The 17,310-nt window shown below is 34.6% G+C and overlaps 1 protein-coding gene across 2 annotated transcripts in view; it reads left to right on the top strand.

The window, feature by feature from the left end:
* The window catches only part of Eif4e (eukaryotic translation initiation factor 4E), a 36,136-nt gene extending 19,361 nt beyond the window's left edge, over positions 1-16,775 (top strand). For both annotated transcript variants that reach the window (XM_005374292.2, XM_013517467.1), the window contains exons 3-7: positions 6,212-6,307; positions 10,131-10,194; positions 10,863-10,976; positions 13,040-13,179; positions 15,223-16,775. In XM_005374292.2, the coding sequence (XP_005374349.1) occupies positions 6,212-6,307; positions 10,131-10,194; positions 10,863-10,976; positions 13,040-13,179; positions 15,223-15,337 (529 nt within the window). In that variant the 3' untranslated portion in view covers positions 15,338-16,775. The remainder of the gene's footprint in view (positions 1-6,211; positions 6,308-10,130; positions 10,195-10,862; positions 10,977-13,039; positions 13,180-15,222) is intronic.
* Positions 16,776-17,310: the final 535 nt, after the last annotated feature.

Genomic DNA, 17,310 nt, shown 5'->3' with positions numbered 1-17,310 from the left:
AGAAGACAGCTGAGAAACATGGTAAAAACCTTCTGGGTTAATTGTATTATTTTTCAGGGTAGATCTTTTACTTCCCTTGCTTGAAAGAGCCCACAAGTCTGTTACAGTTGCATTTATTTTTAAAAATAAAATTTCCTTCTTTGATCTAAATATTATCATTCTTTATCATGAGAGACCTTTTGAGATATGTGATAACCCAAATATACTTTATGAAGTTTTCTTATAGGAGGTTCTGTAGTTTAAATACCCTTCAATGAGGAACACATCACTATAGGGGATGGGGCTTGTCATCTACTAGAAGGTCAAAGATCAAATAGTCCCTAAAAAGTAAAGTGCTTTCTTAGGTGAACGTCAAATTTGCATAGGTCAGTGTAACAGCACCAATATCCCAATGTCTCTGAAGGTTTTTTTAGGGGGGGGTCTTTTGGTTGGTAGTTGTTTTTTTTCCCAGTGCTATCTTCTATAAACTTAACTCTGTATACCTTCTAGTGTGTAAATATAGTTCTTGGTGTTGATGTTGTAGAGAGAAATAAAGCATGTTTAGAAGAGATTTTTCAAGTTTCATCTTTAGTAAACAAGTCTGAAAATGAAGGACTTCAGTTTCTCTATAAATTGTATTTTTTGTGTAAAATAGCAAGTAATATTTGGAAAAATATTATAAGATGCTTCCTGGTTTAAATTTGGTAGTTTCCTCATTATTTACTTTTTGTAAATATTGCAAAAGTTTTGTGTTTTCTTGATAAAGAGCCCTTAATTATAAGATTAAGTGAACAGGGTACAAGTATATAAAGTAAAAGTTCTTGGCTTTCTGAAATACTATTTTACTTACTGTCCAGGGTGCCGTTAGATTTGGTTTGTGTTATTCCAGAAGTTTCAAACATACACATACATACTGTTTTGGTTGGGTTTTTTTGTTTTTTTTTTTGGTAGTAGGAATTGAACTCAGGACCTCGTGCTTGCCAGGCAGGTGCTGTGCCACTGAGCTATATCCCCTACCCTATATACTGTAGTTTTAAACAAGTCACTCATACTATTATTTTTTTGTTTGCATGTGCAGATTTTATCTCATTGTTTTATGTGTTCATATGAATCTATTCATGTGTTTTATCAGGCTTATATTAGTGGGCATAGAGAGTTCTTCCTGTTTACTAGTAGTGCTGCAGTTTATAACCTTAACACATATTTTTGTACTCGTGAATGTGTCTGTAGGATAAGATTTCTTAGGGCAAGAGACTACACTTTTAACAACTTGAAGAAACTGCCAGGTTACTCTCCCTCATCAGTTTAGACTGAAAGTTGGAGAGGTCCTGATTTCTGTATCCTTACTAACTGGGATTATTAGTCCTTTGCATTGTTGCCAGCCAGATTGGTCCCAGTCTGATTTGTGAAAGCTTCTTATTATTTTTAATTTGTATTTCTTGTATAGAACTTTGAAAACATTATCATATTGTATTGACCATCTGTGGTTTTATCTGTAGATGGTGTTAAGTTCTTTTTATTTTTTTTGTTAGGGCTATCTTTAGGTTTATTTTTAGGCATTGTATTTTAGGTGTGTTAATTCACCCAAAGCAAAGAGGTCGGAAATTGTTAGTTTGAAATAGATTATCCAAATCATGTCTTCTAACATTGTCTGTGGAATTCTGTGTACCCTTTTCCCCTTAGTCCTGGAGATTAAACTCAAGGCCCCAACTGTGCTGGGCAAGTGCTCTCCCGCAGAGCTATATCCCAGGCCCTTTTTAAAAAATTTTTAAATTTTTGAGACAAAGTCTGAAGTTGCCAGCTTGCCCTTGAACTTGCTGTCCTCCTACCTTAGCCTCTTTGGGTTTTTTTTGTTTGTTTGTTTTTACAGAATTTTAATTTTGTTTTGAGGTCTGTAGTTTGTGCCAAACTTGAACTCACTGTGTAGACCTGCTCGTCTCAAGTTGGTGAATCTCCTACCTCACCTTTCATGTGGTAGGAGAAATCACTTGATAGCATCTCAAATTCATCAGGAATGGTTTTTTGGGAAGTTCTTATGCTTACATTAGCAAATGAAAGGTTTCTAACATTACTTTTTTTTTTTCTGAAAACTCAGATTTTAAATAACAGGCTTATTACTATGTTCACCCCCCCAAAAAAAAACATGTTTTATCAGATTTTTTTTCAAGTAAAAAAGATCTTCCATGAAAAAGTCACAAGCTCACCTAAAAAATTTAAAGTTGTCTAAAAACTGTATTTTATTAAGCATTAATAGAAGTGTTCCTCTAAGTTTTCACATGTAAAATACGAAAAAATCATGTAAATAGATTGAAATTTCATGAGAATGTAGTTGTTAGTGCTTCATCAAGGACATTCTTAAATGAAACTGGGATTGTTACTTTGAAGTAATGACATAAAACACTCAAAGTCATAGGTATGGGAGTTTCTTAAATAGAACGCAGTTGGCTTGAAAAACAACAGCCAGAATCAACAAATGGGAATACATCAAATTAAAAAGATGCTACACAGCAAAAGAGTCAGTGAATAGAATGAAAAGACACGTACAAAATGGGAAAAAATTTTTGCTAGTTACCTCAGAGGACTAATACCTATAAGAACTCAAAAAAATTAGACCACTTAAAATAAAAGATGCAGTCAAGAAATGGGGCAAGTAAAATGAGCAGACATTTCTCAGAAGAAGAAATACAAATGGCCAACAAATACATGAAGAAATGTGCAATATCCTTGGCCATTAGAGAAATGCAAATTAACACTAAGATTCTATCTTACACTTAAAAGAATGATGATCACTAAAGAAATGAGAATATTGCAAATGCTGGCACGGTTGCAGTAAAAAAGGAACCCTCCTACACTGTTCATGAGAATGTAGACTAGTACAGCCATTACTGAAATTCCTCAAAGAACTAAAATTAGAAATTCCATATGACCCAGCTAGCTGCTGTCTAGTTATCTTTCCCAAAGAGCTAAAAATAGAGCAATTATTCATAGCAGCACAATTAATAATTAAATCCTGGAAGCAGTCTATATACTCATCAACAGACAATTGGGTAAAGTGTGTGTGTGTGTGTGTGTGTGTGTATAGAGTACTACTCAGCTATAAAGGACAAATTTGAGATGTATAGGAAAATGGATGCACCTAGAAAAATGAAATAAACCAGACACAGAAACGTAAATACTGTACAGTATCTCACTTGAGTGAGGCAGAGTGCAAAGAGCACAGTAAAGGATGGATAGGAGGTGACAAGGGGATGGATCTCTTGTAGATGGGAAGGGATCTGAAAGAACATGAGTGAGAGGAGATGGGTGAGGGGAAGGGGAAATAAGTAGACTAAAGATATGCCATGTAGAGAAACCTAATAACCTCAGTGAATATATAAACATTATATATCATAAACGTGAGATAAAAACTGGGTGCAGTGACACATGCCTGTAATCCCAGCACTCGGGAGGCTGAGGCAGGAGGATCTTTGTGAGTTCAAGACCATCCTGGGCTACAAAGTGAGCTCAAGGCCAGCCCGAACTGTCGAGACCCTGTCTCAAATAGGGTCTCAAAAACACCATAAGATAAGATTAACAATATCAACAAAAACAGAGTGAGGAAAGGGAATTTGGAGAAAGTAGGGAGGTGGGAAGAGGATTTTTGTAATAACTAAGCTGTGATATGTACGTGTACCCATTCCCCAAGATGATTCTAACTGCATGTACTGCAAACATTTACTAATGAGATTTTTTTAAAAAGATACAAAGGATACACTGACTACTAGTACAGTTCAGTAAGGCTTCACCAGATTTACTCAGCATTGTTTTTGTACCACTAATGTAAAACACTAAAATAGTGTCTTAGCTTTATATGGGGGGAAAAAAATAGGTACCCTTTTTTGGTTTTTGGTTTTTGGTTTTCTTTTGGAGACAAGGTATTATGTAGTCCAGGCTGACCTTGAGCTCTCAGTTTCCTGCTTCAGCCTCTCCAAGTGCTGGATATACAGGTGTGCCATAACTCCAGGCCTCTGAGTACAGTTTTCTTTAAAAAGAAAAAAAAAAGCTAAGTATTTTTTTTCTGCCTAATTTTTTTTTTTTCCTTGCAAGTGAGTTAACAAATGCAAACATTATTCAAGTACATGTTGAAATGCATCTCATCTTTACGTCTAACTGGGATTTACAGGCATTAATCATGGAATTATGGAGTATGTGTCCAATTTGGGAAGCTTTTCAGACAATTTTACTGATGAGAAAATGGAATTTCCCTTTGACTTACCTTTTGGTGCATTGGTCCCTTCAGTTGGTTTCAGGAACTCAGGATACACAAGTCCCTTATGTAAAACAGTGTGTTACTTGCGTATAACCTTTGCATGTCCTCTTGTATACTTAACCCATCTATAGATTATTAGTAATATGTAGAGTTGTTTGTTTTGTTTTGATTTTGTGTTTTTGTCTTGTTTTTCGGGGAAGGGGTTGCTTCTTTGCGCCAGGGTCTCACTACGTAGGAGAGACTGGCCTTGAACTCACTATGTAGTCCAGGTTGGCTTTGAACTTGCGGTGATCCTCATGCCTCAGCCTCCCAAGTACTGGGTTTGTAGTTGTGTGCTACCATGTTGTCTTGTTTTTCTGAATGTTTTCCACCTTTGGTTGAATCAGGATGTATAACTTGGAGATACGAAACCCCCAAGGGCTACGTGTATTTTACTTCAAAAAAATTTTTTTTTTTAAGACAGGACCTTGGTGTGTAGTTCAGGTTGGCCTGAACTCACTGTGTAGCCTAGTACCCCAGGATGGCCTTGAACTCACAGTGGTCCTCCTGCCTCAGACTCCCAAGTGCTTGGGTTGCAGGCATCTGCCACCATGCCCAGTTACATAAAAAATATAAGGCGAATCATGTTGGGCTGATACCATTTATTGTCAAGGTTTTAGAGCAATTAATATATGTATCAGGTACTATATAAGCTATTATATATAAAGAATAGAACTCCTAATCGAGTATATACCGATGTATAGAAACTGGTATACATTATTTCAGAACATATGTTTGTAGCATTATTTAACCGTTTGTAGCATTATTTTCCCAGTTGTGTATTTGAATGAATAGAGTCACACCTAGTAGTTTTGTCTGTTTGTAGCAATAAATCCATCTCTTTTTTTTTTTGGCTAATGGCTAATTTCCTCTTGAAATTCAGTCTTGTCTTTCGTACTTGTACTCTTTTTTTTTTAAAAAAATTTTCTTAAATAACTGCTTGCTTAACTTTGTTGTAGTATAACACTGTAATTGTTTCTGCTACATTTCTGTGCAATCTCCTAAGTGATTCGATTCAGGGTCTCTTAAGTGTAGCAGGGAATCTTTTATAGAGTAGATATTAAATGTTGTTCCGTTTTTAAAGTTTTGTTTTGTTCTATATTGTGCAGGGGATTGAACCCAGGGGCTCTCACACATCCACTGAGCCTACCTATCCAGCTTACTTGCATTTTTTAAATGAAAGAAATAGGGAAAACTTACTTGTCTCTGTAGTAAGAACTACCATTTTAGGGTATGGTGACACATTCAGAGGCTGAGGCAGGAGTATTGCTGCAAGTTTGACGCCAGCCTGAACTGCATAGTGAAACCCTATCTCAAAAGCACAAAAAAAGAACTACCACTTTTAAGTTTTTATTCTAAATGTTTGCAAAAAAATACATATACATAAAATTTGCCTAGTTAGCTTTTTTTTTTCTTTTTTTTTTTTTTGGTTTTTCTCCGGTACCGGGAACCGAACTCATGACCTTGCGCTTGCCAGGCAGGCGCTTTGCCGCTGAGCTAAATCCCCAGCCCCTCTAGTTAGCATTTTTAAAGCTACAACTTAGTAATGTTCACTGTACATCCAATCTCCAGAACTGTCTTCATTTAATAAGATTAATGCTTATCTAATTCATTAAACAACAACTTCTATTACCTCCTTTCCTCACCCCCTGGCAGCCACCATTCTCTTGTCTGTGTGAATGTACTTAACTACTTCCTATAAGTGGAATTTTAAAGTGTTTTTCTTTGAGTGACTGATTTCATCCATCTTGTCTCAAGAGTGTTCTTCCTCTTCAAGGCTGGTTGATATTCCATTGTGTATCAGTACTATGTTTTGTATCTATTGATTTTGATCTATTGACTTGGATTGTGTTTTTTTTTTTTACTGTTATGAGTAATAATTCTGCTGTGAACATCGGTGAGCACAACTACTGTTTTTTTTTAATGCTGACTTTTTCCTTATAGATGGGCGCTCTGGTTTTTTAAAAATGATAAAAGTAAAACGTGGCAAGCAAACCTTCGACTGATCTCTAAGTTTGATACTGTTGAAGACTTTTGGGCGTAAGTAACTGTTTACTTTAGGATATGTATTTGTGGTTTTTTTAGTTGCATAGTTTTTCAGTTTTAAGTCAGATTCACAAAATGAATGGCTAGGTGAAGTTAATGAATATTCCATCTGTAGAACTGTCTTATGTCCATCTCACAGATGTTTGGGTTGGTGTTATGCCTCATTGGTTTTATATTTTTATTTTTTTTATTTTAAAGAGAATAAAAAATAATGTAAAGAAAACATTAGAAAAGATACAGAATTTCAAAAAAACAAGGTAGGAATTTAACACTGGTTTATTGCATATTGTTGTCTTCGAAGTAGTTGTTCAGATCACCAGATACAAGCATGTAAAACTGGTCAAAATTTTTTTTTAAACATTAACTATTCCTTTCAACAAACCAATAGAAATTAGTACAATTATCTTTGCTATCTTGTGCGTGTGCACGCTCGTGTGTGTGTGTGTGTGTGTGTGTGTGTGTGTGTGTGTGTGTGTGTATTACCCCGCTTCTTTCTTTCCTTTCTCCTTTCCCTCATTCCCTCATCCCAGTTCTTTGGTTTTAGAAACTTGAATCTGGTCATCCTTTTGGGACTGAATATTCTGTAGTCCTTGTCCTAAGATACCTGTTCTTCCATTGAGAATACTTTATTGCCCCTAGCACTTGTGGACAGCTGGTTGAAACTTGATCCCTTTTGTGGCTGCCTAGACACATTTGCCTCAAAAGTAGGTATTTTAGAACACTAGTGGGGTCACCGTTTTTATAAACTCTTTTCAGTGCAATATCTGAAATTTCCTGTGGTAGGGATTTTGAAATTTCAAAGACTTACATCAAAATTCAGGGAATATTAAGATGTATATACTTTGATAATAGTTGTTAATTTCATTATACTTTGTCATAAACTTCAAGAAAAATGGCAATTTTTTGAGGTGTTGTTTCCAGTTTAGCTGAAAATTGATTTAGAATCAGAAACATTTCCATGATTTGAAAATACAATTTAAAGTCAGAGTCTTTATTAAGAAGTTTTCATACTGATCTCTAAAAAGGATTTTCCAAAACCCCTTGTCCTTGGGATTGGCCTGGCATGTGCTAGGCAAATGCTGTACCACTGAACTACTCAGTTCCTACAAAGTCAACTTAGTGTGTTTTTACATGGAGATTATATATAGGGAGATACCGTTTTGAGAACATGAAAGGCAAAACTTAAAACACATTTTTAAGCACTTTGAATTACCTAACCTAAAACTTACAACTTTTACATCTGTATTTTAGAATCATATACATGATGATTTAGTGATACTACTCTTGTGTTTTAATGTAATTCCCTGAGTGTATTGTGTCCACATATCCAAAGCATGGATTGTCATAAAATTTATGCATACTTTCTCAAGGGCAGAAAACAATATTGTGTATATTTTCAGTGTTTAGTTGGTAACATTCAGTGTACATTTGCATCCCTGAAAAAGACAAACCATATAATCACTAGGGGGATGGTCTTTTTCAGACCAAATTCGCTGTGCAGTTCAGGTCGGCCTTGAACTCACTTTGTAGCCCAGGCTGGCTTCAAACACACAGCGATCCTCCTGTCTCAGCCTCCCAAGTACTACCACACATAGCTGAGAATGAACATTTTTTTATTAAAATCATTCTTTTTTAAAATAATAGAATTACTTTGAATAAACAGATCTAGTTGTATAGTTAAACTGAGATTATTTTGCTTTGCCTTCAAAACATCAAGTGGTTTTTCTTCCATTGCTCTTGGTCAAAATTTGAATAACTAGTCTCCTTCACAAAAAAATTGTACTCCAAGCTCCTATAGAAGGAAAAGAAATCTTGACTCCCCTGTCTTCCAGTTAGATTTCTGTGTGTAGTTTTTTTTTGGCTTTTACCAGTTTACATAATTACATTTTAATTTGTCCTCTAATTACAACATTGCCCCACACTTTAGTTATGTGTAAACAATGTCATTGCATAGTGGATTTTTACAGCATAATTTAGAGATTTGAAGGAATCCTTCAGTTTTCTATAAATATCTTAAGTTAGTTTCTTTTTTTCTAACAAATTTAATGTAAACAATCATTGAAACTTTTTGTTTTTAACCAACCTTTGTATTCTTAGGATTCATCTGTTTAATGTACCATTATGAATTCTCATTATTTAAAGATGCTTAAGAGCACCATGAAGGACGAAAGAGTCAGCAAAAAGGAATCTTCTATCTTGAATGCCACTGAAGAAAGTCACTCTCACACTATTCATTTAAATTAATTTTCACCATGAAAGTGATGGTGTTAATGCTGTAATTATTACTGTTAGTGTTTAGGACCTTTTTGATAGTCTCGGGCTAGTTTATCTATAGTAGGTTATATTAGGTGTTTTTTCTGTCCAGTGTGATGAAAGAATGCCAGATGCATCCTTAAAACTTCGTGTGAAATATTCCCAGGTTGGGTTAAAATTAGCACTAAGAGAACCTGACTAAAGATAATTGAATCATCAGTGGTTTATAGGCATATAGTGGAGTTATTTTCTACCATCTACTATTGGAGACAAATAAAGTGTTGTTATCCTATTGCCAATTTTTAAAACAAGTTTTAAAAGACTTAAGAGACTACAGGAGATCAAATGACCTACTTACTTCTACCTTTAGACAAATGAGCAAATAATCTAAAATGTTACTTTATTTTGATATTTGGGAAAGTTGTTTTTTTTTAACTTTTATTAGTACATGTTTGCAGTACATGAAGTTTATATTCACCTTTGGGAGTAGGCACAAGTACAAAACGTTGAGTCTTTTTTAATCTTCTTATCCACCTCCTTCCATCTATAGATCCCCTTTCCCTGTTTTCATTATTATTATTTTCAGTTCATGTCTGTGACAGACAATGTTTACATTCATTGTGGGTATTTGGTACCCCACCTGCCCCAAACCTGGGTTTTCTGGATGTCATTCCCATCTACAAAAGATCTAGCTTCCTGTTTCCTTCTCAGTCCTTTATTGTGGTCTTTATTTAAACTTTGTTTCACTCAAATGAGAGATACCGTGCGGTATTTGAGCTTATACATCTGATTTATTGCACTTACCACATTTTCCAAGTGTATCCATTTTCCTGTAAATGTCTCAAATTTATCCTTCATCTGTTCATCTGTTGATGGATATATAGGTTGCTTCCAGGACTTAGCTGTTACAAATTGTGCTGCTATAAACATTGGTGTGCATGTATCACTGTTAAAGGATGTCTGTCAATGTAGTATGATGGAAAATAGTTTAGAAATATAGATTCCATCCTACATGTAAGTGATTACAATCCTGAGGGGGAGAGCTTAGACCAGTTTTTTCTTGTTTGTAAACTCCCTGCAATAATTATTTTGCTGACTAATGAGTAACACTTTGTAGTTAGGGAACCACTAGTCTTTTCTATACTTGGATACCTCCAAAGATAAGGTTGACTGGGTCGTGCAATCCCAGTAGTCATGTGGTTTAGAATATTTATTAACAAACACTTGTTTATTAGCTTCATAAATTTATTTATCTAAACAACATTACCTTTATTTTCAGTTTCCTACATACACATATTTATGCATTGAGTTAACATTGTATCAAAATCTTTTTGTCAGAATAAAATAAAGTGGTACTGAAAATTATTTTATAGGTTGTATTTTGAACATAATATCTATTTTGTTTGTTTCAGAAATTAACTCTATAGCAAAACAAATATGCATGAACTTTTATCTAGTTTTAAAATTTTCTACAGCACCTAACATTACATATTTTTAATTGTCCTTCTTAATGTTCTGGAGCACCTGAGTTACATATTTTTAATTGTCCTTTCCTTTCACCTAGTTTATACAACCATATCCAGTTGTCTAGTAATTTAATGCCTGGCTGTGACTACTCACTTTTTAAGGTATGCCTTACTGGTATCTTCATGTATTTATTATAGGACTGAATCATTCAAATATTCATTAAGAAAGGTTACAGTAAACATAGGTATAGTTTATACTCTTACGTACAGGCTAATAAATTGGCTTTATTAGGTGTTAGCACTGATGTATTGGTCGAAATTGTAGAAATTGAGAGAGTATTATTCTGTATACATAATGAGATTGATTTTGGGAAGAGCTTTGATTATGCAGTTCAATTCCTCCTTTATATTTTTGAGTAACCTGAGTTTGTCAGGCATTCTTAATCATGGCTACAGGGATCCTTAAGATATTTATAAATGACCATTGCAGGTAGCAGAGCTACATGCTTTAGTTAATTCTCAAATTACATAATTTTTGCATGTATTTTTAGGAATCTTAAGTGTATATAGCTTCTGAAAGATATCTACTGCTTAGAAAGTGTTAGAACCTCCAAATTAACTAAAAGACAAGATTTTATGGCTAATAAGTGACAAATCAGTACTCTGATTGTGGAATCTTACCCGCTGTGCTTTAAAAAGTGTACTGCGATAGTTTAGAAATAAAATGTAAAAGTTAACTGTGTTGTTGTTGCTTGAATCAAGCTTGCTGATTCTAATTATCTCAAAGTGAGGGTTGTAATACTGTCTAATGTTGTATTTTTACTTTGTAGGATGGTATTGAGCCCATGTGGGAAGATGAAAAAAACAAACGGGGAGGACGATGGCTAATCACACTGAACAAACAGCAGAGGCGAAGTGACCTGGATCGCTTTTGGCTAGAAACAGTAAGCCTTTCAAATTACAGAGCAGTTCTAGAATTTTGATACATAAGTTACATTTTACTCTGATTTACTTAATGAGGAGGTAAGGATGCCTATACTAGAAAGCCTGAGTCAGCAATTTTTGTGCAGTTGTGTGAATCGTGTACTTTATATGCTGCTACTGTGAAACATTTCACCATATTATAACTCACAAGTAATTGGTATTTAACCCCCATCTTCCATAGTATGCTCACCCAATCATTTCATCAACCTCAGAATTACAGAATTTTACATTTTATATTACTTAATGTTTTGCATCCCAGTTATACAGCATTGGTATATGTGTACTATATTTTTTCCGCACAGTGAGGCAAACAGTGAAATTGTTACTTAACCCATTTACAAGTTGTAATGTAGAAAAATTTTGGTTTTGAAAGATACATTAAATATAAACTAATAGGTATTATTATAGTCATTGGTTCAAATCCCAAGCTATTAAGAATAGGATTTCTACTATGTTCCTAGCACTTGTCTCAGTGGCTTGCTTAATTGCTTACTTCGTTATATATTTATTTTATATACATATATATATTTTTGCTGCAATTTAACCCTGAGCTTCAGTCATGCTAGGGAAGCACTCTGCCACTGAGTTGCATCCGCAGCCCTTTTTATTTGGAGACATTCTTGCTGAGCTGCCTAGGCTGTCTTCCAATTCACAATCCTCTTGCCTTAGCCGCAGAGGAGCTAGGTTTATACCACCACAGCCAGCTTTAAAGTACTTACTATTGGGAACTTATTTTAATGAGTGGTTTTTTGTTTTTAAAGAGGAAATGTGTGTTAGTCACTTTCTTGTCACTGAGAACATAACACAACACCTACAACTTAAAGGAGGAGAGGTTTATCTTGGCTCATAGTTCAGTCCATGGTCATTTGGCTCCAAAAGAAGAAACAGCTTGAATGAAAACCTGCTCATGTCCTGTTGCCAGGAAGCAGAGGGAAGGGAGAAGCTGGGAAAAGAGATAAACCTGGCTCTTCCCACAGGACCCCACCTAGTAACAGCAAGCCAGCTGTAACTCCATAATCCAGTCACCTTAGAAATTCATGAGGATTGGGGGCCATTGTGGATCTAAGCCATAATGAAATTTAACATTAAAAAGTTGCGACATTTCTGGAGATGGTTGTACAGCAAGGGTAAATGTATTTAATGCCTCTGAACTATATACTTAATGGTTAAAATGGTAGGTTTTATGTATATTTTACCAGTTTTAAAAAGCAGCAAATTTTCTTGCAAAACAAGAACATGGCAATTAGGCTAACCTTGGAGAGCTGTTTCAGTTATTTCATCAATATTTGTGTACCAACTGTAAACAGCAGCAGAGTAAATGAGTAATAATTGAAAATAGTAATTCCACTCCTATATGTGGGCCTCAATTCCCCTTTTTTGCTAAAAAAGTTAAAAGTCAAGGCAAAGCTAGATGTGGTACTACATGCCTGCAATCCCAGGCTGATGGAGGAGGATTTCTGTGAGTTCAAGACCAGCCTGAACTGCATAGCAAGACCTTGTCTATAGAGAAATGAATGAATGAACGAATGAATGAATCCATGCATGCCAAAGCAAAGAACTATATATGTAATTAAATGTAGACATTAAGTCAACTCAAGATTTAAAAGCTAATTTTAGTTTTATGTGTATGACTTAATTTTCTCCTTGCTGGGGCACAATACCTAATATTGCTAACTTAAAGGAGGAGAGTTATATTTTGGCTCATGGTTTAGAAATTTCAATTCTTACATAGTTGTAGGCTCAAGGAATAGAGGGTATGGCAGACCTGAAGCAGCAGAGTAAAGGGAGGAGCCAGGGAGGTGTCTCTTCCAGGCTGAACTCCTAGTGACTCATCTCTTAGTACTAGACTTATAGCAAATGAACTGTAAGGCCCCATAATCTACAAGCAGTGCGTTTGAATTCATGAAGCTTTTGAAGCCTTGTAGATAGAAACCTTAACTATACACAATGAGACATTTGCCATCTAGTAAGTGGTTTATAATTTATCCAGTATAATGTGGAGGGTTTCTTTCTTTTTTGGAAGCTGCTGTGCCTTATTGGAGAGTCATTCGATGACTACAGTGACGATGTGTGTGGAGCTGTTGTTAACGTCAGAGCCAAGGGCGACAAGATAGCGATATGGACTACCGAGTGTGAAAACAGAGAGGCTGTTCAGCACATAGGGTAGGTGTCTGGCCTGCGCTGACTTGTTTGTAGCTATGCTAAGGTAGCTGAGACCAGAAGTTTCCCTCACTTACAGCTTAGAAGTACTTTGACTTACAAATCATGGCTTTCAAGAACAGTTTTACAATTGTGAACTCTTCTGGTGGTGCTCATTGTCTTAATAGTGTTTTGATTTCTGTGAAGTTGGTATTTCTTACCACTGGAGTACACAAGCAGTAGAGCACCCTACCTTGGCATATTTAGCGTTTCACTCATTTATTAAATGAGTGTGTAAGTATTTTTCCTAACTTTGAGTATTGGCACACGGTGCAATATGTGTATAGTCAGCATTTATGTATACTATGTACAATTTTCATTGGCATTTCATCTATCTTGTTTTTATTCCCACATTTAGAATCCACACATGTAGGTTTTTAAATATTTGTTTTGGTGAATTTTATTATTTGAAAAAAATGGGCTGTCATTTTTTTTCCCAACCTCAGTGTTAGCTCTGTTTTTCTTTTTATTTATTGCATTTAATTAGTAAATTTCAGCATTAATTTTATATGTCAGTTACAGCTCACAGAATATTTGGTTTTGACCTGTTGGGTGATATTTCAAACTTTGTGAATTGTCCTGTGAAATTCCTTTCCAGATGAAAAAGTACAAGGATTTCCCAGATTTCATTCTGTATGGGATTTCTATAAAATGTCATTGATTAGTCATTATATTCATAATCCCCCCCCCACACCAGGAATCAAACTCATGACCTCATGCTTGTGAGGCAGGCGCTGTGCCACTGAGCTAAATCCTCAGCCCCTCATATTCATAATCTTTTGTCAGCATTTGTGTTAGTATTACATGTTTTTGAAATCTCTGTAAAAACATTTTGACAGTTTTTTCAAAGAAAGGGTTTTTTAACCTTTCTAATTTACATGTGTCAGTGCATTTACTTTTTGACAATTTTAATGCCGTAGTATCCTACTATAAATATGATAGTAATCACTTTAATTATTATTAAAATTATTTTTAGATAATACTCCTATTTGGAGGAAGTTAGTAAACTGTCTTCTGAAGAGTAGAGTATGAAAAAGCTATTGTACTATGAATTAGCTCCATGAAGATGAGTATTTGGTTTTTTGCTTAGTTTTAAGTTTTTGCTTTTTTTCTCCTTCAGCGCAAAGATTCAGGTTACTAAGGTGACATGAAGCTCTATGTGACCTTTCCCTAAGACTTTGTCAGCCTTATCTTACATTTACTTAGGATCGTGGCCACAGTCTTGTTTCTGTTTCTCAGCTTTCAGACGCGTTTCATTCTCTTAACATTAGGATTTTCACTTCGCTTTCAAAGGAGAGCTTTCTCTAATATTGTAGATGAGATTAGATCTTCCAGTTCATGCAGTATCACAGCTCTTACACCTACTGCTATTTGACACGTACCAAGTTTTTTACAGCTTAGAAGTAGACATACCTTTTATGAAAATTGAGCTGTAGACTTCTAGTGTGCAAGGTAGAAGTTATGTATAAGGTAGAAATTATGCATGTTCTAAATGATCCTGAAAATATTGTGAACATTCCTTCAAAATACTCAGTTTTCATGTGTGCAATCTTGTCGGTATTGGTAATGATAAGTGTAATTGGTAAAGTGTAGTATTTTTACATTATGTAAAATATAATTGTAACATTTTAGATCAAAAAGTGAAAGTGGATGTGTGCAAAATCGTTTTAAGTTATATGTGATATAGCTTCTTCATATGTATTAATTATTATTTGACTGTGTTTTCCCTATTGTATTATACATGCTGTGAGCTGAGGGACTGCCTCTGCCTTGCCCACTATTGATTTAATAATAATTAGCATAGTACTTGACACATATCTGATTAGATCTGAGATATTTGTTACATGATTAAGTTGTGAAAATAAAGAGTAAGTTATGCTGAAAGGAAGAGGGTGTGTAATTTTCTAATTTACTTTCAAGTATTTTTTATATAAAGGCTAATAATGGTGAGTTTTTAAAATTACTTTCTGTTAGATAAAAATTAATGTCCACTTCTTTGTCTTCTAGGAGAGTATACAAGGAAAGGTTAGGACTTCCTCCAAAGATAGTGATTGGTTATCAGTCCCATGCTGACACAGCTACTAAGAGCGGCTCCACCACTAAAAATAGGTTTGTTGTTTAAGAAGACACCTTCTGAGTATTCTCATAGGAGACTGCGTCAAGCAATCGAGATTTGGGAGCTGAACCAAAGCCTCTTCAAAAGCAGAGTGGACTGCATTTAAATTTGATTCCATCTAAATGTTGCTAAGATATAAGAGAAGTCTCATTCGCCTTTGTCTTGTACTTCTGTGGTTTTTTTTTTTTTTGTTTCATTTTGTTTTTTTGCTAGAGTATCCACTATCCCAATCAAAGTATTACAGTACACATCATCCCCAGAAACCATAAATGTGTTCCTGGTTTGCTCTGTAATAGCTTAGTAGAATTACCATGACAAACACATTTTTACCCATTCACAGTACTCAAAAAAGAGCTTGTATTTCTCGAACAGGAAAAAAATTGTTATGTTCCGTTGTATGGAGGAGCATATTTTGCTGGTTTGAAAGAGTATGATGCAGACAGTTTTCTAGAAATTTTCTTTGTTTCTTTTTACAGCATTATCTTTGCTGTACTCTTGCTGGTGGCTGCTAGATTTTAATTTATTTGTTTCCCTACTGGATAACATTAGTGATTCTGATTTCAGGTTTTCATTTGCTTTGCTTTTGTTTTTTTCTCATGTAATATTGGTAAAGGATCCAGGAATATGACACAAAGGTGGAATAAACATTAATTTTGTGCATTCTTTGGTAATTTTTTTTATAACTACAAAGCTTTGCTACAAATTTATGCATTTCATTCAAATCAGTGATCTATGTTTGTGTGATTTCCTAAACACAATTGTGGATTATAAAAAAATGTAACATCATAATTACATTCCTAACTAGAAGTAGTATGTCTGTTTTTGTATCTTTATGCTGTATTTTAATACTTTGTATTACTTAGGTTATTTTGCTTTGGTTAAAAATGGCTCAAGTAGAAAAGCGGTCCCATTCATATTAAGACAGTGTACAAAACTGTAAATAAAATGTGTACAGTGAATTGTCTTTTAGACATCTAGATTTGTCCTCTTATTTTTCCATCTCTGTAGAAGGAATTTGTACTTTTTATTGCAAGGCAGTCTCTTGTGTCTTCTCTTGTAGTGTCTTCCACATGAACAGCATATATTTGGAGCACTAGTTTATTATGTTTACTACAATTTTTAATAAATTGAATAGGTAGTATATGTATGGAATTAAACTGATGGCTATCTTTGTTTTTAATAAAGTAAGGCATAGCTCTTCAGTATTAGGTAAATAAATGTACTTCCAGTGTGTTAAAAATTTATTTAATTTTTGGGATTTTGAGAATTGGGATTTTGGTGCATCACCATGTGACTGACATAACGGATTATAAAACTTGGTTGCTGAGTTGAGATGTTCTTATGTAAGTGTCAGAAGGATAGGACAGGGAAAAACAGGTCGGCATAAGCATTAAGACTTGAATTAGTGTTGAACAGGATGAAATAAAAAAACTTAAGGCATTTATATTGGTTGTATCGTTTTCTGTAAACTTGATACACTCTTTGTAGAATATCATTTGAAAACAAACTTGAAAATATTTTGTCTAATACATAATTGTATAGTTCAGATCCTGTGAAATGTGCTCTGGCTATCATAGAATAAAGGGTAAGTTGAACTGTAGATAGCAAAATAAAAATCATTATTTGAGAGAAAAATTTAAGGGGCAGTTATGAGTTGATCATATTCAAACTAATAATTTTGAAAACGATCCTTATCCAGTAAACATGAAATTAATAGTTTGGTTTCGTTATAGAAATTTAAAATAGTGGTTAAAGAATACTACAGATTATGGTCTGGGTATTGTCAGTGTCACAGAAAGCTCTTGTTCAATATTCTAGAAATACAGAATCTTGTCTTCATTACAATCTCAACACCTGTAACTAATGTTTCTTCTAAGTTTGGATGGTTGTGTCAGCTGATTCATTGTTATGTGCAGTTGTGAGCATTTCAATAGCTTGCTGAAAGTGATAGTGATCTTTTGGCAAATGAATGGAAATGG

Source organism: Chinchilla lanigera, unplaced genomic scaffold (assembly GCF_000276665.1).
Source record: "Chinchilla lanigera isolate Chin_1 unplaced genomic scaffold, ChiLan1.0 scaffold00004, whole genome shotgun sequence".
Lineage (NCBI taxonomy): Eukaryota > Metazoa > Chordata > Mammalia > Rodentia > Chinchillidae > Chinchilla > Chinchilla lanigera.
The sequence above is the reverse complement of the archived record's forward strand: the minus strand, read 5'-3'. Positions and strand labels throughout refer to the sequence as shown.